This window comes from Penicillium subrubescens, assembly GCF_028828155.1.
Source record: "Penicillium subrubescens strain IBT 31985 chromosome Unknown utg000004l_segment0_segment0, whole genome shotgun sequence".
NCBI classification, from domain to species: Eukaryota; Fungi; Ascomycota; class Eurotiomycetes; order Eurotiales; family Aspergillaceae; genus Penicillium; species Penicillium subrubescens.
This window is the reverse complement of record NW_026643154.1, coordinates 263,688-287,900: the sequence shown is the minus strand read 5'-3', so window position 1 is coordinate 287,900 and position 24,213 is coordinate 263,688. Positions and strand designations below refer to the sequence as shown.

Here is a 24,213-nt window from a genome sequence, read left to right as displayed (position 1 = left end):
GTTAAATTCTCCTAAGCAAGTAGGAATATACTTTTGCTTTACTGCTGGAGAGCTTGAAGTATTATTTTATGGACATTCCTCAATTCATTTCTAGGCCGCTCTCCAGCGCTTATACATGGGGGATACCACGTGCCTTGAGGCAGCCAAGCCCCCGACCAAAGTCTCTCCCATGTCCTTCTACGGAGTACTTCGTTACTGCGCCCCCACCAAAGCAACCGTCTCCTCCAACTCACCCTCTCCCCACGCCTCTCATCACCCTCAAGGCAACCGCCGGTCGGCTCCTTAACAATTCCTCGTCTTTCGCCTTTAGACCCCCAGGATTCATCTTCAACCTCTCATTCCTCCTCCTCCTACTACGGGCGCCCTGTACTATCCTACCCGCCCGTGTCCTATCTGTCGGTGTGTTGGGACCACACGTTCGAACCGCTCCGCTCCGGCCTTCTGTCATGCGCCTTCGACAACCCCCATCCTACCCCCGCTGTCACATATAACTCTCCCTCGCTGTCCAAGCCGGGTTTGTGTTAACTCGCCATGCCCTCGATCCTCACCGATGCCGACAAGGAAACTGTCAAGCGACAGGTGCCCAAGCCTGCCAACAAGATCCTAGCCGTAGCTGTCGCACGACTCTACGTTGCCCACCCCGATCCCCAAAGATGGACATATACCGGCGTACAGGGTGCGGTGGTGCTCTGCAATGATCTGGTCGGACGCACATTCTGGTTAAAAATTGTCGATGTCTCGGTGGGTGTCCAGAAACTCGTGAAGATCAATTAATGACTGAAGTTGCTGACACTATTATGGTCATTACAGCCAGCTGGAAAGGGAGTGATTTGGGACCAGGAAATCTACGATAATTTCTCTTACAACCAGGACCGCACGTTCTTCCATACTTTCGAGCTCGAGGACTGCCCGGCGGGTTTGTCTTTCGCCGACGAGAAAGAGGCCAAGACGTTCATTAAGAAGGTGCAGGAGCGTGAGAAGCATGCGAGCAAGGAAACCAGCAAGACTCCCTTCGCGTCCTCTCGTGGCCAAGGACCTGCACCAGTTACCAATGGCAAAGGACCTGGCCGGTCCCTGTTCGGTAGTCTGTTGCATCGTTCGAGCGCTGCCCCGACTGCGACTCCACCTTCAGCTCCTGCGCCATCAATACCAGTTGGACCACCTCCCACTTTAGCCCCAAGCGCACCGCCAGCCAAGGGAGATCTGCCATTTGACATCAACGATCCAACACAAAAGGGACTCTTGGACGAGCTCTTACAGATGGGCATCACAGAAGATCAAATTGCCGACAACTCTGACTTCATCAAGTCCTGGATTGCCCAGAAGCAGACCGCAGCTGGCGAGTCTCCTGCAGCCGGTGACCAGAACAAACCACGCGCGCCTCCGCCACCCCCTCCTGGTGCCCCCAAGTTGACTACAATCAGTCCCCAGGGTACAGGAACTAGCTCGGCAAGCCGACGTGGACCGCCGCCGCCTCCCCCGACACGGAAAGGGCGAGCTGAGACTGCAGAGGAAGCTGTTTCCTCTCCGCCTCGTGAACCATCTCCACCACCAGCGCCAACCCGTATGTTCCGAGCACCCCCTCCAATCGCAGACGCTGGCAAGTTCGCCGAGCCTGCCGGACATGCACCACCGCGGCGGCCACGGGCGATATCAAATGCCACTCCAGGCCCGCCGCCGCCCCCACGGCCTCCCAAGACGCCAATGGAAGATGGCTCAAGCCAGCCTTCGGGTCGATTTGGAGTCCCTCCTCCATTCGCTGGCGAACGCAAGGTCTCCGCACCACCTGCACCTCCAAGTCGCAGCCCCGTTCCTGGTGGACCTCCACCCCCGCCGCCTCGTACAGCAAGTCCAGCAGCACCACCCCAGCTTCCCCCTAAGGTCCCCACTACGGGTGCACCGACTGGTCTTCCTCCCCCACCCCCAGCTCGAGCTCCGGTTTCTCTGCCTCCGCCGCCGGCACCTCGCCCTGTACCATCTTCTCCTGCAGCTGCTCCTCCCGCTCCACCTCCGCCGCCGCCCAGAGGACCTATTTCTCCTGCGACAACCTCCACGATACCCCCAGGACCTCCCCCGCCACCCCCTGGCCGTTCTGGACCTTCTGTTCCGCCGCCTCCGCCACCTCCTGGGGCAGGATCTGGGGCGCCCGGTATACCTCCACCTCCACCACCCCCAGGAGGGTTTGGAGGCCCACCCCCTCCGCCTCCACCCCCAGCTCGTTCTGGGCCTGCAGTTCCTCCACCCCCACCTCCACCAGGTGGTTCTTCAGGAGGGCCCCCTCCCCCTCCAGCGCCACCTGGTGGTGCTCCTCCATTGCCTAAGGCTACCGGTGGAAGAGACGATCTTCTAGCAGCTATTCGTGGCACTGGTGGTGCAGGCGGAGGAGGTTTGAGGAAGGTCAGGGATTCTGACAAGAAGGACCGAAGTGCAGCGATGGTTCCGGGAAGCGCGGCCGAATCATCTGCTGCAGCTACTAGCTCCGGCGGAGGTCCACAGGGCGGATTGGCTGGTGCCTTACAAGATGCATTGAACAAAAGAAAACAGCGGGTCAGCGGCAGTGGTAAGTAATCATATCCTCAAGGAAGTAGTGGGCTCATGCTAATCAATGACTATAGATGATGAGAAGGATGATAACGATGACTGGTGAGCTAGAGCTACTTGATATTTCTTGCTTGGGTTGGTCTATTTGTTCATGATACCTACTGGTTTTTATGGGCATTGTTTTGCGGGCATTGAGCATTGCGTTCCTTTCTGAATTATGTACGGTTTGCCCAAAAAGTTTGGCTTCCAGCACATTCATATGGAAAAGAACTTTGCGTTTTGAATATACCTTTTCGTTCATTGCAGATGCAGTCAATGCAAAGGCCTTGGGCCTCCTATACAAACAAGGATATGCTTGTACAACTGGATTCCAGCCTCATTAGTGATGACCCTAGGCGCACTGCCTTATTGGGGTATATCAGATTGATTTATAGGGCATGGATACTACCACGTGGCTCCTCTGACTACAGGATGGGGGCAATTTGAGTGCCTGATAGCCGGTGTTTCGATGATACCGACCCTATGTAGAGCTAAAACCGGTCTGAATATCTGGAAAATTATAAGGCGGCGGAATTTCAGTAGTGCAGTTTGGTAACCGCCCCCCCCAAGCTTTTCGTTATCAAAGTCAGGCAGAATGGTATACCGCCTTGATATTCGTGCCCTTTTTTTATCTGATGGTTAGAAGACATAGATATCGCTCTATAGGCCTCGCATGGGCCAGAATTACTATTTGCATCATTGGTTATGGATCCTTGAAATGCCCCGTGGTAGCTTTTATTATGCTGATCAGCGCGGCGCTATCTAGCCGTCGATTCACTTTGGAACTATAGTTTATGGACATCGGATGAAACGACCGTGAGCATGTATACCCTCTGGAATTCTTGCTGATAGTAGGGCATCTTGGTAAAGAAGGCTTCGGCGTTTGGACGCGGTGCCTATTCAGACTAAGAGAAAACTGCAGAGAACTCCAGATAACGCATTTGATTCTATGCAACGCCTAATGAGATACCATCTCCGTCAAAGCGGATGGAATGTATAAATAAAAAGTGGTCACGCTGGAAAAAAACGACAGAGGCTTGTGCATCCCTAAGTTAACGTCCACCGTTATGGTGCACTGCAACTATTCTTTCTCTCTTTTGATCATGGTCACATCGCATTTGGTCTCTCGTTCAAGTCATCGCGTGGGTGCGAGTCCACTCCTTGGCGGTCTGAATGGCCGCGGGCTCGTCATCCTTCCAGCGCTGGGCAACATCGTTGGCGAGCGGGTCGTCGGGATTGGGAGCACCGAGGAGGGCCTGGATCGAGAGGAGGATGGTGCGGATCTGGAGCGCGGGGGACCAGTTGTCTATACTGATGTGTTAGCTATGAATATATCCAATTTATTCGCGGATCTCTTACTCTTCAGGACATCCAAGCAGATCCGGCCCAGGCGGTCGATGTTGGGGTGGTAGATCTTGGTGAGGAAGCGGATCTTGGGAGGAGTCATGGGATAGTCATCCGGCAAGAAGAGCTCAAGCCGGAAGATGCCACCTAGCGTAAAAGTTATTAGAATTGAGATGAATACGGGAGATCTTCTTTCATGCATACCCTCATATGGCGACTGAGCGGGACCATGAATGGAAACATCAAAGTAGCGCAGGTTATCCTCGTGAGGAACGGCGTTGATACCGGGAACCCTGGAGAAAGTCGAGCACCCAGTCAGCCAAGGATATCAAAAGAAAGGAGGAGATATCAGAGTATTGTCTTACGGCTCAGCCATGAGGCGCTCCGTCTCCTTGATAATGCGTTTCGGCAGAGCCATGGCGAATGCGATTCACGGATGTAGACGGATGAGATGTTGGTGGAAGGTGTCTTTGGGAGAAGAGTTTGGAGAGAAACGGATGACTTTGGGGATCCCGAGACGCGCCAATGGGACCAACTTGAGAACAAACCCGATTCAAGCGCGACCTGTCAACAAAAATGCGCGATTGAAGGCGTTCGAGGGGCACTGGCGGGGTCCTGCCGACTGCCGTACCGTCATGTGCAGCAGACACCGCCACAGTAGTCAAGTCATACCGCCGGATGAAGGAGATACGCCACAATCACCAGCCACAGGCATGAGCTATCCGCGTTATCGCAGCTTCCCCCTCGGGCACGCGAGACATTGGACATGAGTGATCTCAAACAACCATTTGAGGGAGGGTTCACAAAATGAAAAGTCAACATATCAAGTGAACTTTCCAAGAAACATAGTGATCTGATCTTGCAGCCATTGGCAAGGCCTGCATTGGCCGAGAGGGCCGATCGCAGCTGTCAAGATGTCGAGCTCCATGGAACCCCGACCGCTCACGTCGGCCTTTGAAAGCCCGACCTTTGATGAGGATAGCTCATTTCATGTGGAACAGCCGGTTGGATCCATGTCCATATCTCCATGTGGGCGTGATGTGGTCCTTGCATCCAAGGAGGGCCTTCATGTTATCGATCTGGACTCGCCTTACTCCCCACCGAGATATCTCCCTCACCATACGCCATGGGAGGTCGCCGATGTGCAGTGGTCACCATTCGCGTCGCGCGACTATTGGGTCGTGAGTACTTCCAATCAGAAAGCGCTGGTGTGGAATCTGGCCATGAAGACATGGCAGAACCCCATTGAGTATGTGCTGCATGCCCACTCAAGAGCAATTACCGATATTAATTGGTCGGCCTTTCATCCGGACATCCTGGCGACTTGTGCTGTTGATAGTTTCGTGCATTGCTGGGACCTGCGCACGCCTTCACGACCTGCAATCTCGTTTTCGGATTGGTTCACAGGCGCCACTCAAGTCAAATGGAATCGACAAGACCCTCATGTTATCGCAAGTTCTCACGATCGGTATCTCCGAATCTGGGATGATCGTATGGGTGCCTATCCAATCAAATCCATTGAAGCCCATGATACCAAGATCTATGGAGTGGATTGGAACCGAGTCCGGCGAGGTGCTCTCGCAACATGCTCGTTGGACAAAACCATTAAGTTCTGGGACTATACGACCGATACAGAGGTGCCGGAGAAGTTGATCCGCACACCGTTCCCTGTGTGGCGAGCTCGAAATACGCCCTTTGGATGGGGTGTGCTTGCCATGCCACAGAGAGGCAACAGCGACCTTCACCTCTATAGCCGGCGAGCTGGCGAGGGTAGCAACCCCGAGGACGATTTGCCTCTGGTGCACAGTTTCCCGGGACACAAAGGCCAGGTAAAGGAGTTCCTGTGGAGGCCACGAGGAGGCGTGGTGGATGGCATCGACAATCGAGAATTCCAACTTGTCACTTGGGGAACTGATCGTGAGCTGCGTCTTCATCGGGTAGATCCCGAGATTTTGGGACGTGTCGGATATGAGAAAGGGAAGTCGTTTATTTCAACCCGAAATGTGACGCGCTTAGGCGCGGTCTACCGAAGTTTCAGGGATGTCAACTCAGATCTAGACGTGGAGGAGCTCGATGCTGCTTCTTCCGTTGGCCCTCATCAAGCGGTGACCACTCAGTACCCTGGGGGCCCTGGCATGAACGCTATTTCAGTACCCCATGCCCGTGCGTGGAAGCGCAGTAGCCATGTCGATACCCGTATGGGTATGCAGCCGCGTTCAAATCTCCGAACCGAAACCAACCCGATTGCATGGATGCGGGGCGTAAAAATATCGGGCTGGGATATTGAGACCCTAGGAGATGAGATCAGTCATGTGGGCGAAAAGTTCAGCAAGGTTGCATTCGAATCGGTTGATGTGCGACAGAGGAAAATCTCTATTTCACTCAACGGTCCCTGGGGCGCGGAAGGTGCATCTTTATTTCTCAAGGTTGATATCAAGTTCCCCGTCAGCTACCCCAAGACATCCATCCCCACTTTCAATTTTCAGAAGACCGCAGCCGTCACCGACGAGTTATCTCAGAAACTTACCGCGGAACTGCGAACTATCGCCGAAACCTACATGTCGCGGAAACGTGGCTGTCTGGAAGGCGCAGTGCGCTATCTCCTGGGAGAGAGCAGCCTCGAGGAAAGCATCGCGTGGATTTTGGGAGAGACTGGTGATAACGTGAAATCACCTATCAATGGTGAATTGGAGGGCGAGTCCAGTGATGAAGATGAAGTTGGCATGACGCAGAGCCAGGAACTAGGCATGAGTTCAGAGCTGCTTCGACCGGTCAATGCCAATGTTATGGTGCCCGTTGCTAAGGGCTGCGGTGCGTTGTGGGCAAACGACGGTCGTCTGATATGTTTCTTTCCGCCCAAAAAGGGTAGATCCACAGAACTTTTTGATAACATCGGATTTAAAGAGATGAGTCGATTGTCCCGGTCAGACAAGGTTTTTGAAGGCTTCGGCCGCCTGCAGACAAGCTCCCCGGGACCGCGCATGACCGGCACAATTACAAGCACCGATGACGGCGCATCTGATTACTCGGACGATTCATACTCTGAAACTTCCAGCTCATCCGGTTCATCTGATATTCTCTCAGGCCTACCGGCCCGCTTCCAAGCACCTCAGACCTGGCGCAGTGCCGGTAGTATCGGTATTTACAGACCACGGTCGACGGATAACTCTCAACGATCTACGGCTGGAGCCACGACAGCAAAACTCCCCGAGGCGCCTCGCAACGTGGTCTCTATTCATGATCTCAGCGATATGCTACCAGTTAAGCGCGAACTTGCCAGCCAGTATCGCATCTGCGGCAAAGGAACAGATGTGTGTGCCCACAACGCGGCTGTCGCTCTAGACGCGGGCTGCTACGAACTGGCTCAGATCTGGGGTCTCATCAAATTGATACTTCAAGTTCGAGGGAAACCACTCTCTACTCTGGGATCAAGGATGGGGATGAAACGAATCGCACATGGAATCCACACTAAGACTCCTGGCCAAGCCTCTGACAAAGGTGGCCTCTACAAAGATCTTGCGAGCAGTGTTGTTGGGTGGGGAGACCACCCTATGGGAAGCCACTGGCTCGTGCCTGCTCTCTTTGACCACTTCGAGCGTATTGGTGATGTGCAGATGGTAGCAATGCTTTCCTGCGTGTTGCTAGAAGCAAACCACGAGGGCCGGCCAGGGAAACCCTCAGAACCTCGTGTCGAGGAACGGGCATTCTCCCTCGATTTCTCCTCGGTTGCGTCGACCGTGCAGAACAACAAATCGCAGGCTGCGACTCCTGCTTCGTCTCTCCCGCGAGAGCCTCAACCAGTGCTTCCCCACACCTCGGCCCGCTCGTCGAGTGAGATTTGGCGGTTTGATTCTACTCCTCCTTACTCTACCGGCACTACACCCCCTCTGGGTTCTTCCCGCCCACGAGGTATTGCTGCAGATCGCAAGGCCCTCAGCCACAATGTCTCAATAGCAGCTTCGCCAGATCAACAATCTCAGCCTCGAAGTGGATCTGGATTTGGATCCGTGCTTGCTTCATCGTTGTCTCGTTCCTTCACCTTCGGGCCTTCATCGGCATCGCCGCCCGCAAGTCACCTGGGTAAGAAGAAGCCAAGCCCGGGCCAGAGTCCGGGCGTGGCAACTGTGCCAGTGGTATGTATAACATCATCTGTTCTATACGGGCTTTAATGTTGCAGTTTTCTAACCTTTCTAGGCTCCATCTGATACTGAAAGTGACCGCCCCTCCAAACCAACTAAGCCGGCAGCTCGATTCAAAGTCACTCTGAAGAATCAAAGTGCATTTGATGGAGACGATGCTGCTCCTGACTCCTTGCTCGATCGTGACAAGGAATGGCTGTATCGGTCCTATCGTGCTGCTTATGCCGAACTGCTATCCATATGGGGACTCCCTGTCCAACAAAGCGAAGTCATGAAGATCGGGGCGGTGGTTGACAATGCAGAGGATGACATGCATACCAGCCAGTACTGGAGTAACCGCACTTCCAAGACGATATCGACCCTCCCTGAGGTGACACCAAATGAGCCTCCGCCAGGCCATGAAGGTCTTGATTTCCAACGTCACTGCGTCGGCTGCGGTCATGCTCAGCATGTGTCCATCTTCGCTCCGCTGCCAGCCCCTAGCACCCCGTCTAAACGCGCTCGTCGGGAACAAACCGCATCACCTCGATGCTCTAACTGCAAACCCCGTCAACCTCTCCCTACCCGACTTCCCTGCGTTATTTGCGGCGAAGTTAATGACGGAATGCTGGTGCCGTGTCTCGGCTGTGGCCACGTGAGCTGCTTCTCCTGCCATCATCGCTGGTTCCTCCGAGCAAGCGATTCTTTCGATGCACCCGAAGACACCAATGTCCTCCCAACATGCCCTACGGGCTGTGGCTGCAACTGCTCCGACTACGTCACAGCCGACGTGCCGATGCCAGCATGGGACTCTCCCATGTCACCTGGTACCAAGCCTGTAACCCCCGGCCTCCCCCACCGGAACGTGTCTCATGAGAAACGGCATCGCCGCCGTCAGTCTGAACCACCTTCCGGCCCTGACTCGAGCGGTCGCAACACTCCTACCTCGAAGACTGGCGTTGGCCAGCTTCAAGATGAGCTAGACTTATGGCAGACATCTTCACCGTTTGCCTCTCTTGCGCGGGGTATGGGCGGGGGACTAAGTCAGGGTCTACGGCCGAAGGATGATCGGAAGAAGAATCGGACGGTCGCAATCGCTGAGCCTCGTGGCAAGGGGAAGTGATCGTGGGATTTTCGATCTCGACGATGATAATGTGGCGTTGAGCTTGTCTTTATTGGTTGTTCAATTTCATGATGATATCCACCTTGTTTTTGGTCTGTGTCTATGTATTTTTATCAAGCTCTATACTATTCAACCGTTAATGTATATATTCACCACAATTGGTCTTGACCCTGCCCGGGTATTCCCGAGTCATAGGGTAGATATCCATGACATGATTATCGACACGACCAATATTTCTCAACTAGGAGTAACAATGAGCAAATGCTCCAATAAATCCCAGATGACACTATTCGAATCAGAGGTCCGGTTTGACTTGACCCGATTTTGCCGATCCCCCACTGGGTGCCGAAGTCCACATCGGATCAGACCAAGTTAATTCTCGAACGACTAGTGCGATGAGCTTTGGCCTCCGCGTGGACAGACGCCGGCGGGGGCACCAATCATGGGACAGGGGTTCCTGGCACTAAACTAACGCCCAATTCAATTACTTCACCTTTGCTATCATACAAATTGATTCACGTGAATTTTAGCAGGAGTTGAGTGCCAACGATACTATACCTTGGCTACGTTACTACACTCTACGACCCGACCCGAAAAAGACAAGTATTTGTCATAGCTTCATTAGAATGATATTCCTCTATGGTCATGGCCGACAAAGAGCAAAAAATAGCGGGAAATGATATCTAATAAACTGCACTCGCAGCCCGGGTGATGATGGTAAACATCCCCTCGAATCAAAAACCCTTGTAATCAAGTGCGCCAGTCTAACCCATATCTATTTGCGAGAAACGCGCGAACACGCGACACCGCTTACAGCTGCTTGTAAACGTGGTCGGCGGAGGTAACCTCCAGGACGTTCTTAGCAGCCTCCTTGGCGGCGTAGGTGACCTTGCCGTGGTCGATGACGATGGCGTAGCGGTAAGTACGGCCCTCGGCGTCGGCCCAGCCGATGCTCTTGGAGAACTTGGCCTCGGGGTCGGAGAGGAACAGCTGTAGAAGGAGGGAATGTTAGTCCGGTCTGGTACGAAGTGGAATGGTTGCAATGGCCACTGAAAAGAGTGCAGAGAAACCTACAATGTCATCACCGGTAACACCGTTGGCCTTGCCCCAGGCGCTCATGACGTAGGCATCGTTGTAGGCCAGGACGGCAACAACATCGACACCCTTGGCGCGGAGCTCAGGGAGCTTCTGAATGTACTCGGGGACGTGGTTGGCAGAGCAGACAGGGGTGAAAGCACCTGAAGGATGTGGCGGTCAGCAAGAGAGAACCTTGGTGGACAAATCAAACGTCACAAAAATTTTGAGAGAAGCGGTGACGAACCGGGCAGAGCGAAGAGGATGACCTTCTTGTCAGCCCACTCCTTGGAGGCGAAGTAGTTGATGGGGATACCGCAGGAGGTGATCTCGCTGGAATCCTCGGCCCAGGGGATGTAGCTAATTGATAGATAGGTTAGTCTTGGAAGTTTCCGTGATGCTAAGAGTGCCTAGGAGGAGGGGTGGCGGGGTGGCGGGGTTTGAAGGCGGACGTTTGTAGGATGATGGCGGAATTTGAGGGGGAAATTGAGTCACGTACGAGAAGGTCACGTCCTGGGGGAAGCTGTCACCGGCCTTGAGAGACATAATTGCAGTTGTTGGGGTAGAAGTGTGGTGGTAGAAGAAAAGAGGGAGATGTGTTGAAGGAAGAAGAAATTATAGATTGGAGATAAGGAAGAAAAAGAGTTCGGATTTGCCCCCAGGGGCAAGAGCGGCTTTAATATTCCGGGACGAGCCAGCGGCAACTTGGTAAGGGGATTTGCTGTATTACACATATCGGCCCATCGGGATCACGCATATGACGAATGGGAGTGGGACTATGGGAAACTATCATATTAACTCATTGGGCCTTATCCATGAGGTGATCCGAAGCAGAAAGATACCGAACCGCATGGATTAGCAAAATAGACCGCCGAGAACTGGCTGGCTGACTTATCGGGGCGCTAATGACTAAGTATCTCAACACTAAAGTGAACCTAATTGGCTTAGGGTTTGGCAGCGTTTAGAACTTTCTGGTGGCGGGACCGAAGATAAGGCCAGTATTGGTGCCTTGATACCTGAGTGCTTGAGTGCCTGAGTATCTTGAGCGGGATCTCGGTGTCTGAACGAGTCATGTGACCTGTGGGTGGCGCTTGCCTGTTTTGGGAAATGTCGGTTTGGACAGTTTGGCTAGCTTTGTGGCCTTAATATCCAGGCCGTCAGGCATCAAACGGAAGTATGTTTCGGACTGTATACCCGACACTTCACCCTGCGGAGATCATGGAGATCATGGAGACTCGAAACAAATCCAAAGCATATATACACACCTAATATGACCTGAAAACCTCTGGGGGCCATTTCTGAAGCGTCAATGGAAGACCATCCTCACCGGAGCCACCTCACCGCTGTTGCGTCACATCACCGTGGAAAACCAACGACGATGCACGATCCCATGCAAGCTGCTTGATTGTCCGGAACCCCCCATGCCAGTCTTACTCTTTAAGGTTAAAGATCTCACAGACCCATCATTGTCTTTATCACCAAGTGTCCTCGTGATACCCTCATTACTATCATCCCCCTCCATCGGTAGCATGGCCGAGTCCTCAACCACTGGCGGGGATGCCCCACGTACGGCCACCCTCCCGGCCACCCTGCTCCTCCTGTGGTATCCCATTAGCAAACAGCTTCTTATCACACCCGACCAGCTGATCGGACAAGATTACACGGGAGGAAAGGGTAGACACACGCGCACCATGGTACAGCACATTCATGCTTGGAACTCGAACCCCTCGCGGTTTGGTCTGGCTTCCGCAGCCAGCCTGTCGGGGAGGCGCCCGAGGATGTCCCCTCCAGATAACGAGATCTAAGAGATACCGCGGGGAAGCTGGATAGGCGGGGTGTATCGATAAATAAACTGGTTCATCTGGACCAGGACAGCCGTATTCACAGAGTCAGACAATCTCGCCACTGCTAGGCATATACAATGGCTCTTTTGTTTACTGGAAAGCCGACTCCTCGCGTGGGAGAAATACTCGTTGCGAGATGGAATATACCCAAGCATAATTCTTCAAGGCTCAACCTGAAGCAACGGAGGTTTACATCTACGCTGCAGATTGCCCAAAAACAGACGGCGCAAGCAGCTCCTTCTTTTCCTCCCTTGTCTGTTCTTCCGACTCGTGTCCTTCTCCGGTCTCTCCTTGTCTCGACTATCTCGTCCAAGTCATGGCTTCTTTATCCTTCGCTATGGGTCATGTCTATTCTCTCCAAGCCTAATCGGGGGTTCTTGCTTAACGTGGACCGCAATCCTATACTCCATGGTGTCTTGAAGAAGACCTTCTACGAGCAATTCTGTGCGGGCGAGAACGCAGCAGAGACTAAGGCTACTATTAAGGAATTGAAGGACATGGGATTCCGTGGTGTGATTATGACATACGCCAAAGAGACTGTGTTTGATCACCGTACCAAGACTCAACATGGTTTGGGTGTTGCCGCTTTGGAGGCACAGGGGAATGGAGAACAATTAGATCCTCGCCTGGTCCACTGTGCCAATATTGAAGCTTGGCGGAAAGGAACCCTCGAAACGGTGGAGCAACTTGAAGATGGAGATTACCTGGCTGTCAAGTATGTCGTCCAATTCAGTCTCATTGTCTATCTAATCATTGACAGTCACTAACATAATCTAATTCACAGATTGACTGGGGCTGGTCCTACGGTCACCGAGGCCTTTTCCAAGGGCGATCTTCCCCCAACCCAAATGATGAACGCCATGGATGAAATCTGCCAAAGATGTAAAGAGCGCAACGTTCGAATTCTTGTCGATGCCGAGTCCCAACACTTCCAATGGGGTATCCTTCGATTGACCCTCGACCTCATGCGCAAGTACAACCGAGACGGATACGCCGTGGTCTACAACACGTACCAAGCCTACCTTAAGAGTACATCCGATACTCTCACCAAGCATCTCACCGCTGCCCAACAAGAAGGGTTCACGTTGGGTCTCAAGCTTGTTCGGGGTGCTTACATGGCCTCTGACGAACGAGCCCTCATCCACGATACCAAGGCGGACACTGATAACGCCTACAACACTATTTCCCAGGGCGCTCTGAAGCGCACCATCGGTGACTTTGGAACGACAACCCCCTTCCCTTCCGTCAACCTCTTCCTGGCCAGCCATAACCGCGAGTCCGTCATGGCCGCTCATCACCTTCACAAGCAACGTACCCAAGCCGGACTCCCCACCGTCCCCGTCGGCTTCGCCCAGCTCCATGGAATGTCCGACGAAGTGAGCTTCTCTCTTCTCGCTCTTAAGGGGAGCGATGGGACTCCGGAGGTTTACAAGTGCTCTACCTGGGGTGGCATGGGAGAGTGTCTAGCATACTTGTTGCGGAGGGCTATTGAGAACCGGGATGCGGTGTTGCGGACGAGTGATGAGTATAGTGCGCTTAAGGCGGAGTTTAAGCGTAGGCTGAAGAGAAGTTTCTCTTTTGTACGCAGAAATGAAGAAATGAAGTATAGATGACAATATCTATGAAATGAATAATTATCATTGATATACTCTTTCTTTATTTTCCCTTATTTAGGAGAGCTCTCATACAAGACTGAATCCATATTGGTTTAGTAAAAACAAGTGCACAACCTTTCTAGTTTGCATCATGATTGACACTAGTTTGATGCAATGATTAGAGTTATCATTCAAGATGCTCTACGGGAGCCCTGCCGAGTGGCGGCTGCGGGAAACAGGGTTCGATAGCCGCACCTGGTAATCGGTGGATTTGGCCACCCAAATAGGGTTGAGAAAGCGCGGGGTGATTGCCCCCCACATTGTGATACCACGAAGCCTAGGTCGGCTTTATCCTAGCATCATTTATGCATCTTTGCATGAGTCCTTGAAAATTGAGGAATTCTATTAACGACAAGTCAACTATCTATCGGGCAGCACTGCAGAATGTCTACAATGGGATTCTCCGATTATGGAGCTAGACCATCAACTAGTTATAGAAACACTGTGCTCCTGAATCTCACTTTATAAAATTGAATTAACACCTTCGTAAAGTTCGATTAGGTGAAGGAATTGGAAGTCATAAATCCAAGCAAAAGCGCTTTTGAAGCATAAATTCAGGTCTAATAAAACTTAAATCATACAGTTTGAATCAGAAAACTGCCGCTATAATGCAATCTAATGGTTACTGGGATAAGTATATCCAGTCTGAGGGAAGAACTCCTCCTTAATCAAACGGGGGCTCGTGAAGCGGCGGAGAACGTCCGAGCTACCGGCCTTATCGTTGGTGCCACTGGCACGGGCACCACCGAAGGATTGCTGGCCGATCAGGGCGGCAGTGGTCTTGCAGTCTGGAGGGAGAGTAGAATGTTAGGATCCGGACCTGAGATCTGAAGGAGAATATTAGGGAAGACTTACTAATATAGAAGTTACCGGCAGAGTAGCGGAGAGCATCCTCAGCCTCACGGATAGCCCTGCGGTCTGAAGCGAAGACGGCACCGGTGAGGGCGAAGCCTCCACCGTTCTCGTCTACCTTCTTCAGGGTAGAGGACCACTCGGCGTCGGGATAGATGTAAACAGCCAGAACGGGACCGAAAATCTCCTCGTTGAAGAGTTGGTGGTCGGGCGAGTTGACCTGGTAGACAGTTGGGTGGACGTAGAAGCCAACCGAGTCGTCGTAGGTACCACCAGCAACGAGCTTGATGGATGGGTCCTTGTTACTCTTGTCAATGATAGACTTGATCTTGTCAAAGGACTTGCGGTGAATGACGGGACCCATGAAGGCCTCCAGATCCTTGTCGGGGTTTCCAATGGTGATATCCTTCACACCAGCCTTCAAACCTGTCAAAAACTCCTCAGCCTTGGACTCGGGGAGGTACAGACGCGAAGTAGCAGAGCACTTCTGGCCCTGGTACTCGAAAGAGCCTCGGATAGTGTGGTTAACTGCGCTGGTGATGTCCGCACTGGGATGGACGAGGTGGAAGTTCTTGCCACTAGTCTCTGCAACGACGCGAGGGAACTCGCGGTAGGCCTTGTTGGCGACTCCGGTGGCGATCTTGCCATACAGAGAGCGGAAGACGTCCGATGATCCAATGAAGTTAAGACCGGCGAAGTCGTTGTGCTCCAATACAGCTTCGGTGATAGTCTCGGGGTCACCGGTGACAAACTGGATCACATTGGGAGGCAGACCGGCCTCGAGGAGAATGTGGTAGACCAAGTTGCTGGCGTAGACGTTGGAGGGCGATGGCTTCCAGACCACGACGTTACCCATCAAGGCGGGCCCGGCGATCAAGTTACCACCGATAGCAGTGAAGTTGAAGGGCGAAACGGCGTAGACGAAACCCTCCAGGGGTCGGTAATCCAGTCGGCTAGAAAGTTACAATTAGCAAAGTCTCTCAAACTCCTGGTAAATATCGCCAAGGGCAGCTTATTGGTTACTCACCTCCACATTCCGTCACTGCCACGAGTGGGTTGTCTCTCCAAGATCTCCGCAGCATAGTTGCAGTTGAGACGGAAAAAGTCCGCCAGCTCAGCCGCAGCATCAATTTCTCCCTGCCAGATATTCTTGCCCTGGCCAAGCATAGTAGCCGCAATCAAGTCATAGCGGTATTTGGTGGTAACCAATTCGGCGGCCTTGAGGAAGATGGCAGCTCGGTCAACAAATGGCGTCTCCTCCCACTCCTTCTTGGCCTTCAATGCGGCGTTGATTGCTGCTATGGTCTGCTCCTTTGTGGCGAGGGGGTAGTTTGTGAATGTGGTGGCGTGCTCGGCAGGCAGTGGTTGATCCCAAGACTTGAGACTCTGCTGGATCTTGCCATCGTAGTAGATGTCGCTGCGAACGGGCAATTGAGACCGGAGCTTGGAAAGGGCTTCTTCGAGCTTGGTGCGCTCCTCGGAGCCTCTCTTGTATAGTGGCTAGAGTGGATTGATGTTAGTCAGGAATTCTATGATTCTTTTGAAGAGTTTGCTCTCTCACGTTTGGCTCGTTACGAGGATCGGGGAGACGGAAGGGAGCTGTCGCCTTGCCTCGAAGCTGAATCAAAGGCCGAGCAGGCAGAGATCGCAGACGAGGCGCAAACGACCGCGCTGAGCGCAAGTTCATGAGTGATGTGGCGGACATGGCGACAATAAGAACTGCAGTACTAGTCGTCTAATGTCTGGAATGTGTGTAGATTGAAATTTGTTGACGATAGTGCTAGCTTTATCAAGGCCGGCCATTGGGATGGCATCGGATGGACGACCGACATCTGTCGAACCGCTACCCCGCTGTACTTTTTCTTGTTGGAGCTCTGGAGGTATGACGCTCGGCCCTGTGGAGCCAGCGATAAAGGATAAAGCTGTCCAAAGCTGAAAGTATGCAAAGTGTGGAAAAGTATGCCAATCTGACCATCGGGAGGGCTTCCGATGGCCCCCCGCCACCGTCTGTCGGCAGTTATCTGCGACTCGCACGAGACCAAACGAGCAACGGAACCCAGATTGAGGAGAGGCGATCTGCAAAAGAAAAAGAACATCAGTTTGTCTTGAGGGGGAAGTATGTCAAAGAGTTGTCGTAAAAGTTCTTGCACTCGAACATTATCACTAAAAAATCCCATACAATGGAGCACAGTTCCGCCAAGAGCCAACAACGTTGGAATAGCTCGATTCTCCGAAAACTATCTGGAGACATAGGCGCAGCAGCAATATCAGCGACACTTATAACGCCGATAATTACAATCATTGACAGGTAATCATTTACTCATGATATTTATCCCAGGCTCCAACACTAACAAGCTACTAGGGCTCTCGTCGAAAAGTCCTCGTTCAACCAACCCATCATTCGCGGCCTCCGCACCCATACCCTTGCTGCCCTAAGAAATCCGGCACGATTTGTCTTCCAAGTACCTTTTGGCCTCATCTGGACCTTGTACGCCGCTACTTATGCGGTCGCCAATGGGGCCGACACTATCGGCACAGAGCTGAAAGCTACAGCGACGGGGATGATCACATTCCTTTCAACCACGATTGTCAACGTCCCCTTGGGGGTATGGAAAGACCTTAAATATGCCCAAATTTTTGGGACACAACAAAGCCCCAACAATGTCGAGACTGTGCGAAAGTCGCTTGTCCAGAACAAGGGTGTTGCACGAGCTGCAACGGCCATGTTCCTTGCTCGCGACAGTATCACCATCTTTGGTTCCTTCACACTGGCTCCCAGACTCGCGGAGGCGATACCGGACAACTTGACCAGTCATCCACATGCAAAACCGGTTATCACGCAGTTGACTGTGCCAGTGTTGACGCAGCTGGTAGCGACGCCATTGCATTTGTTCGCCCTCGACTTGTATATCCGGCAGCATCACGTACCACTCGCCGACCGGATCGTGCAGTCTCAGCGGTATTTGGGATCGACTACAGTGTTTAGGTGTATTCGAATTATTCCTGCGTTTGGATTTGGATGTTTGGCGAATATGGAGTTGAGGTCGACATTTCATAAGAAATTAGAAGTTGGAGCTTGAATTGATGCAAGGAAAGAGGGACTATAGTTATGAGATACCACCGATGTTATGCGACAAGCGTCCGAGGCATTATATGGACATATAGATATTATTCAAATCTTCTCTTTTAGTCTATCAAATACAAAGTATGCACTCTATGTACTTAATGCCGAGTGTCATTCACATGCTCCGTGGTCTCCATAAGTCGAGCCAAAGTCACCGCTTCACGAAGGGCACGTCCAATATGACCCCGAACACCTGCCTCCTCCATCACCATCAATCCGCCAATTGTACATCCTTCCGGAGATGTGCCTTGATCCCTGAGTATAGCCGGGTGCATTCCACTCTGGAGCATCGTGGCCGTTCCTTGCATAGACTGGAAGATCATGGTATGGGCCAAATTCCGAGGCATGCCAACCGCCACAGCCGCATCAATTAGCGCATCGCAAATGACAGCGAAGAAGGCCGGTGTAGATCCTCCTACGGCAGTGGTCGCATTCATAAGTCGTGGCTCAATTTCCACGGCGCGCCCAATGCGCTCGAAAATTGCTGTCGTGATCTTCAAGTATGATTCTGGTGGAGAGGGTTCAGAGACTTCGATGGCCGTCAGGGACTGTGAGACCTGAGCCGCTATATTGGGGAGAGTGCGTACAACCCATGCCCGGCCAGATTTGTTGGCATTGGTGGTCTCACTTCCATAGATGGTTTCTTCGAGCTTTTGTCTGGTCCATCCAGCTGCGATGCTGATCAAGAGCTTGCCCTCCAACACCTCCGGTAGGCCTGTCTGCTTCAACACACTCTCGATATCGGCCGGGTCCACGCCCAGGATAATCACGTCGGACTCGTGCACGGCTCGAACATTGTCGCCACGAGAAATGGAGAGTCGATTCTGGTGCTGGGGGTATTTCTCTGTAAGCCTTTGCGCCGAGGCTTCGCTGCGGACACAGGCGATGAATCGACTGAACAAGGGGTCACTGTCTGACGTTTCCAGCAAACTGTTCAAGATAGCTGATCCCAGGTTTCCTATAGCCAACCAATTAGTCTTGAGGGAGCTCGCTACTGCGCTATTCACTCACCACATCCCAACAGGCACAGAGTTTCCATTTTCGCTGCTACCATTGTGATCAGATGACAATGAATTCCTCAACAATTCTACTCAATTCAGTTTTTGGGGAGATAACAGAGTGACACCAGCAATCTCTCTGTGAAACAATCCTGGCAGCAGTCGTGGAAGCTCATCGGGAGGGTGCCCGAAGCAAGTGGAGACTCTCGACCCCCGCGATGTGGCGGGCGCTTCTTCTCCTCTTCTCCTCACAGGCCCAATCCACTCGGCAGGGCATCCCGACTGATAACGATGGGCCTAGATCAGCCACTCGTGCATTTGTCGCAAAAGATGCCGGTCCTTGGAAAGAAGAAGCGCGACTTGCGGGGTATCTATCATCAATGGCAAGTCATAAATATCATCAGGCGAGAACGGAACAGAAAGTATTTCGAACTCGGGCTTAGTGACCATGGGCGTCTCCAAGTCGGATGCGATTCTCATCGTGGGAGGTGGTGCTTTTGGTCTCTCCACGGCCTACCATCTCGCGCAGGAAGGATACACAAATGTCTCTGTGTTTGAGAGGGACGATCATATCCCCCCGCGTTACTCTGCAGCCAATGATCTGAATAAGATTGTGCGCGCTGAATACGAGGATCCTTTTTATACCGATTTGACGATTGTATGTATACCCGATGGCGTTAACACTCCTATTCAACCCTTTTTTAATCCATTCTAAACAATTTCTGGACTTCAGAAAGCAATCGCTGCGTGGAAAACTCCCTTGTTCGCCCCTCATTTCCACCAGACCGGCTTCCTCCACTGTGTATCCGGTGATGCGCCCCAAAAAGCGATCGATACGCTGAACAGATTCCGCGCCTCAGCTGAGCGTAATGCCCTCATCAAACCGCATGTCAGATCTCTAGACGGCGAGGAAGATATTCGGCAGACTTGCTGGCAGCTAGATGGCCCCCTTCCGGGCTGGAAAGGATACTTCAATAACTTCGATGGATATGCCCATTCCGGTAACGCCCTTGCAGGGATCTACCGCGCTGCGCAGGCTTCCGGAGTGCGATTCTTTCTAGGCGAGCAAGGTGCTGTGGATGAGCTTGTCTACGTCAGCACCGTCAATGGGCGAAAGTGCGCTGGTATCCGGACAAAGAATGGCCGATTCCACCCATCATCTCTGGTCATTGTTGCCGCAGGTGCCGGTGCTGGTCGTTTGGTCCCTCAAATTGGACAGCAGGTTGTCGCCAAGTCATGGTCTGTCGCTCACGTCCAACTCACCGACGATGAGACCTCGGGTCTCCGTGGTATCCCGGTGACTTATGCCCGTGATTTGGGATTTTTCTTTGAACCAGACCCGAAGACCAACTTGCTGAAGCTGTGCCCCATGGGTGGTGGGTACATCAATACGGATCCCAAGACGGGCGTGTCACATTCACCGAAGTCGCTGAAAGAGAGCGCCTTCGTTCCGGAGGAGGATGAGAAGCAGATGAGGAAACTCTTGGCTCAAACGCTTCCATCTCTGGCCGACCGACCCCTTGTCAAGAAGTCACTTTGTTGGTTCGCTGATACAAACGACTCTGAATTCATCATCGACTATGTGCCGAATCTGGACTCTTCTCTCATGCTTTTGTCCGGTGATTCGGGCCATCTGTTCAAGATGTTCCCGATCGCTGGTACCTGGGTAACGGATCTCCTGGAGTCACCCAACAATAAGCAGACTCTGGCACGCTGGCGGTGGAAACAACCAGATCCCAAGGCTGGCAAGGATTGGGGAGGTGATGTGAGCTGGCGTCTCGGAGACTCCAAGGAGCTGTCTGCTATCATGCCTGCAAAGGCCTCAAAGCTGTAAATAGACCGTGATTGATTCCCTCGGACCATTGCATAGTATTCGCATTCTTTCCAACCGAGGGCATATGACATATTGACCAAAGGAATAGAGTGCTTTCACTTTGTCTTTTCTCGGTTACTTCTATCACCCTCAATCAAAGAAATCTGTCATGGTTTTCTTCTCGCGCACAAAATCACAAAGTATCATTACTAAACGAGTCCTGGAAATTATTCAAATCCTCTCAATAAATCGCAGGGTCGGCCATCACATAGCTTTGTTAATTGTTTCTAGAACTCAGGCTTTTGTTCTCGAGTTCTTTGTCTCTTGTACCACCAACCGTCTCAGCAGACGACATTCTGCTTTGTGTTTGTATTCAAGCCAAAACACAAAGCTCTTCCCTCTGAATATAAGATAACACTATGCTCTCCACGTGAAAATCAATCAAAACTATCTACAACAATCAGCAACCCCTCAAGTCCCAAAAAGTCCCACCCCGCCCCTAAACAATACTGAGAAACAAGCTGACACTACAGCTTCTCTTGACGATACTAATCATCAACACTGTTAAGGTAAATTCATTACTGCCCCAACACACTTACAAATAAAGCTAACCCATCTCCAGATGTGCATCCTAGCAGTCTTGGATCATTCCAGCCAATTCGGCTGTGGCCATGTCTTCATCGCCGGCGTCCAGAAATGCCCCGAAGCCATACAGCGGCGCAATCAAGAGCCTTGCGTAATTATAGAGGAGGCCCGTTTCAAGACTTACTCGGCAATTTGGCATAGGTATGCGAGATACTTTGATCCCCCAGATTGTAAGGTAGCGGGTCCGTGTCAGGCGTGCAAGGATGATGGTTGGCCGAATTTCTTTTGAGAGGGCTCGCAGAGTTTTGGTGATGTGAGGACACGTACGCTACGGTACGTGATTCTTGTTGGTTCATTGCATTACAGGCGTTAGATTGAGTGCAGCTACAAGTGAGTGGAGCAACTCCTGCTTAGCGGTGACACATTTCGAATATTAGTATCCATGGATTTATCATGGCAGCAAAAGTGATTTCAATTCAAGTATCGTCATTCATTAATCAGCGTAAAACCATATCTACCAAGTATATCTACCAAATACTATGCTCAATCATCGCATTGGACATCCACTCCGTATCAATACCTTCAATAGAATCCGCCACGGCCATAATCTGCGCTGCGCTCCACCCACTGGTAAAAGCGCCATCATCTCCCATGTCAGCACCAGGGTCAGACAACATATCATGGCTGAGAACATGTGAGGATGGTGGGAAAGATTTTGCTAACTCCTCGTGTGAGTGATTGAGGGGGTTATTCGGGAAGGCGACCAACGCAGATAGGCGTCCGGGTTGATCTTCAGGGAAACAGCTCAACAGCTCATCTAGAAGTTGTAACTCCGAGCGCCGGAACTTGGCGATCAGGTTGCCGTTCTCGATGATGTCTTCGAAGATTGTGTATGCTTTTTCGACCCATATGGGAAAGTTCCAGCGGATATCGATGGCGGGTCCGATGAGGAGGACTACTGTTGAGACGAATATGGACTCGAGGTCGAAAGGGAGGAATGTTTCTGGAGGAATTTGGAGTTAGAACAAATTCATTGACGTAGGTGAGTCGGTAGTAAGTTGCGGATAAATTACCAAGTAGGCCTTCTGATTGAAGGCTATGAAGAATACTGATTATTTGCTGAGAAGACTCCATGCACATTTGGATCAAGTTTCGAACGTTTCGGGAAGTGTTCAAAGCATCCGAGCAATTTTGCGGCGATTCGAAGCGGATCTTCAAAAAACAGAAGAGAAGGGGTCGAGTTGCAAGCACAATACACTGATGATATAGAAGGTGAAGATAGGCGGATTTCCTGGAGACCCCATTCGTCGATCGCTCCGCCTGTAATGGGAAACTCTCTTGCAGTTCATCGGCTAGGCGGGCAACACTTGCCAAGGCTGTCTTGGTCCGAAGCAAGAAGTTTCGGTTCAAGCGGCCATCAATCGCATAGACAGCTATTAAAAGCAATTAGATTTATGGCTGAATGACCCTGGAATGCTTGGAAAGACTTACTACTGTTGATCTCTGCAATGATTCGGGACAATTTAATTTGCATGCCGATTCCAGCGGTCTTCTGTCCGGCGCCTGGAAATGTGGGAAGAAGGGCGTTGACATGATCATCATTCAGGGACTGAGGTAATCCCATGAGTGAAGTCATCTCACGATCCATAACGTATACGGTCCACCAAATCTTGCGACACCTTTGCACAAAGCTTTCTCCTAGATACTCAATCGGCATTTGAGTGTGGAGGCCTTCAGCCATCGCCATTCGCATGGCTTGTCCAATCTATAGAAAACAAGTTATGAGCAATTCATCTAGCTGCATCAAAGAATTTTCAAAAGCTTACATAGTTATGAGCTGACGAGCGACAATCCAAGGCTTGCAGGTACAACGCCACACAGCACAATATTTCTGTGGACTCGATGGGCTCTTGATGGAGAACACTAATGTCGGGAAGCAACTGGAGTGCCTTCACAAAGTATTCCGCCCCGGCAGGCTTATTTCCCTGCAATTTATGCTGCACAAATCCCTTGCCGAAGGCCAGGATCAAAAGGAAGTGGATATACCACAGCCCGGCTGTTGCATTCGGCTGAGGTCCCGAGTAGAACTCGTGCAGATTCCTCATAAAGTCATTCTCATCGAAGAGGTGGTAAAGTTGTCCGCAGCGGAACTTGACAACATTGATGAGATATAGTGCGTGGTCGAAGGTAGGAACGGCAGGGGTGTCTGGATCCTGTGGCCTACGCAAGCCGTCCCAGCCAAGGTCGTAGGTCGTACCATCAAAGAGCAAGGCTCCAGTTGGAAGAGCTTCTTGGTAAATGTGTTCATGCGTTAGGCTGAGGACTCGGCGTGTGAAGGACCAATTTGACGAGGTTCCTAGATAGACTAGGAGATGTTAGGATAGCCCGGATTGTGTAGCGAGGTGCCAACATACATGTTCTTCCATTCTCTGCCGACATGAACGCGGGAGGTCCGGTGGATAGAGGGTTTGTTAGTCCTGATGCAGGATCCTCCAGCTCATGATGAAGAAGGTCTTCACGGTTATTAGGTGATGACTTGGCAATATCTGATACATCATTTTGTTCTTTGGGATCTACAATGCACTCTCGTCATCAGCCAAGCAAGCGATATCAAGGAGTCAGGGAATGAAACCAACTGGGAGATGTATCCTCTGCATATTCTGGACTTAGGGGACTCTGATGCACGCGGTCGCTTTGTTGGAAAGTGGCAATCTTCTGCAGCAACTCATCGATGTAGCTATACCGGGTTAGCCACCATGCTTTTGGTCTCTTGGACCTAGGTCATCGGACGCATACCCTCTAGTGACTAGAATCTTCTGATCGCGATCATCAAAGACGCAGGTAAGCTTGCGTTTGTTGCAGCCATCGCAAGGCTGTGATCCAGAACATTTGATCTTCTGCCTGCGACATCGAGTGCAGCTATCAGGAATTCCAAGCCATGTTAGTACTCCCTATCCATGTCCATAGCCTCCTTCAGCTTCTAGAATAAACATACGCATTCAAAGATCGTTTAGCAACTCGCGGACCGGTCCCCGCCATGAGCACGATTTGCTTGTAGATGCCGGGTGAGATGCCGTTGACGCCGGGAACGCGAAATTATCAA

General features: G+C 51.7%; 11 protein-coding genes across 11 annotated transcripts; 6 read left to right on the top strand and 5 right to left on the bottom strand.

The window, feature by feature from the left end:
- Window positions 1-531: 531 nt before the first annotated feature.
- Window positions 532-2,647, top strand: N7473_005196 (WASP family protein; the record flags this gene model as incomplete). The annotated part of the gene is made up of 3 exons (XM_057151136.1): window positions 532-741; window positions 811-2,560; window positions 2,616-2,647. 3 exons carry the CDS (start codon window positions 532-534, stop codon window positions 2,645-2,647), a joined length of 1,992 nt encoding a protein of 663 aa, XP_057008941.1.
- A 1,063-nt stretch (window positions 2,648-3,710) lies between these two features.
- Window positions 3,711-4,342, bottom strand: N7473_005195 (E2 ubiquitin-conjugating protein UBC13; the record flags this gene model as incomplete). The annotated part of the gene is made up of 4 exons (XM_057151135.1): window positions 3,711-3,886; window positions 3,940-4,071; window positions 4,129-4,217; window positions 4,290-4,342. 4 exons carry the CDS (start codon window positions 4,340-4,342, stop codon window positions 3,711-3,713), a joined length of 450 nt encoding a protein of 149 aa, XP_057008940.1.
- A 496-nt stretch (window positions 4,343-4,838) lies between these two features.
- Window positions 4,839-9,165, top strand: N7473_005194 (Mtc5p; the record flags this gene model as incomplete). The annotated part of the gene is made up of 2 exons (XM_057151134.1): window positions 4,839-8,057; window positions 8,119-9,165. 2 exons carry the CDS (start codon window positions 4,839-4,841, stop codon window positions 9,163-9,165), a joined length of 4,266 nt encoding a protein of 1,421 aa, XP_057008939.1.
- Window positions 9,166-9,975: 810 nt separating this feature from the next.
- On the bottom strand, window positions 9,976-10,785 carry N7473_005193 (peroxiredoxin family protein; the record flags this gene model as incomplete). The annotated part of the gene is made up of 4 exons (XM_057151133.1): window positions 9,976-10,155; window positions 10,240-10,403; window positions 10,487-10,599; window positions 10,739-10,785. The coding sequence occupies 4 exons, from the start codon at window positions 10,783-10,785 to the stop codon at window positions 9,976-9,978; spliced, it is 504 nt and encodes a 167-aa protein (XP_057008938.1).
- A 983-nt stretch (window positions 10,786-11,768) lies between these two features.
- Window positions 11,769-12,044, top strand: N7473_005192 (uncharacterized protein; the record flags this gene model as incomplete). The annotated part of the gene is made up of 1 exon (XM_057151132.1): window positions 11,769-12,044. One exon carries the CDS (start codon window positions 11,769-11,771, stop codon window positions 12,042-12,044), a length of 276 nt encoding a protein of 91 aa, XP_057008937.1.
- Window positions 12,045-12,427: 383 nt separating this feature from the next.
- Window positions 12,428-13,696, top strand: N7473_005191 (proline dehydrogenase family protein; the record flags this gene model as incomplete). The annotated part of the gene is made up of 2 exons (XM_057151131.1): window positions 12,428-12,798; window positions 12,868-13,696. 2 exons carry the CDS (start codon window positions 12,428-12,430, stop codon window positions 13,694-13,696), a joined length of 1,200 nt encoding a protein of 399 aa, XP_057008936.1.
- A 657-nt stretch (window positions 13,697-14,353) lies between these two features.
- Window positions 14,354-16,295, bottom strand: N7473_005190 (Aldehyde/histidinol dehydrogenase; the record flags this gene model as incomplete). The annotated part of the gene is made up of 4 exons (XM_057151130.1): window positions 14,354-14,526; window positions 14,594-15,543; window positions 15,618-16,090; window positions 16,152-16,295. The coding sequence occupies 4 exons, from the start codon at window positions 16,293-16,295 to the stop codon at window positions 14,354-14,356; spliced, it is 1,740 nt and encodes a 579-aa protein (XP_057008935.1).
- A 475-nt stretch (window positions 16,296-16,770) lies between these two features.
- On the top strand, window positions 16,771-17,670 carry N7473_005189 (uncharacterized protein; the record flags this gene model as incomplete). The annotated part of the gene is made up of 2 exons (XM_057151129.1): window positions 16,771-16,898; window positions 16,953-17,670. The coding sequence occupies 2 exons, from the start codon at window positions 16,771-16,773 to the stop codon at window positions 17,668-17,670; spliced, it is 846 nt and encodes a 281-aa protein (XP_057008934.1).
- A 142-nt stretch (window positions 17,671-17,812) lies between these two features.
- Window positions 17,813-18,768, bottom strand: N7473_005188 (pyrroline-5-carboxylate reductase family protein; the record flags this gene model as incomplete). The annotated part of the gene is made up of 2 exons (XM_057151128.1): window positions 17,813-18,672; window positions 18,726-18,768. 2 exons carry the CDS (start codon window positions 18,766-18,768, stop codon window positions 17,813-17,815), a joined length of 903 nt encoding a protein of 300 aa, XP_057008933.1.
- A 392-nt stretch (window positions 18,769-19,160) lies between these two features.
- On the top strand, window positions 19,161-20,546 carry N7473_005187 (NAD(P)/FAD-dependent oxidoreductase; the record flags this gene model as incomplete). Its single annotated transcript, XM_057151127.1, has 2 exons — window positions 19,161-19,370; window positions 19,446-20,546. The coding sequence occupies 2 exons, from the start codon at window positions 19,161-19,163 to the stop codon at window positions 20,544-20,546; spliced, it is 1,311 nt and encodes a 436-aa protein (XP_057008932.1).
- A 1,071-nt stretch (window positions 20,547-21,617) lies between these two features.
- N7473_005186 (uncharacterized protein) lies at window positions 21,618-24,061 on the bottom strand (the record flags this gene model as incomplete). The annotated part of the gene is made up of 7 exons (XM_057151126.1): window positions 21,618-22,113; window positions 22,184-22,543; window positions 22,602-22,875; window positions 22,937-23,475; window positions 23,525-23,683; window positions 23,747-23,847; window positions 23,901-24,061. Coding segments are annotated over 7 exons (2,070 nt in total), but the record flags the coding sequence as incomplete, so codon positions are not given.
- Window positions 24,062-24,213: the final 152 nt, after the last annotated feature.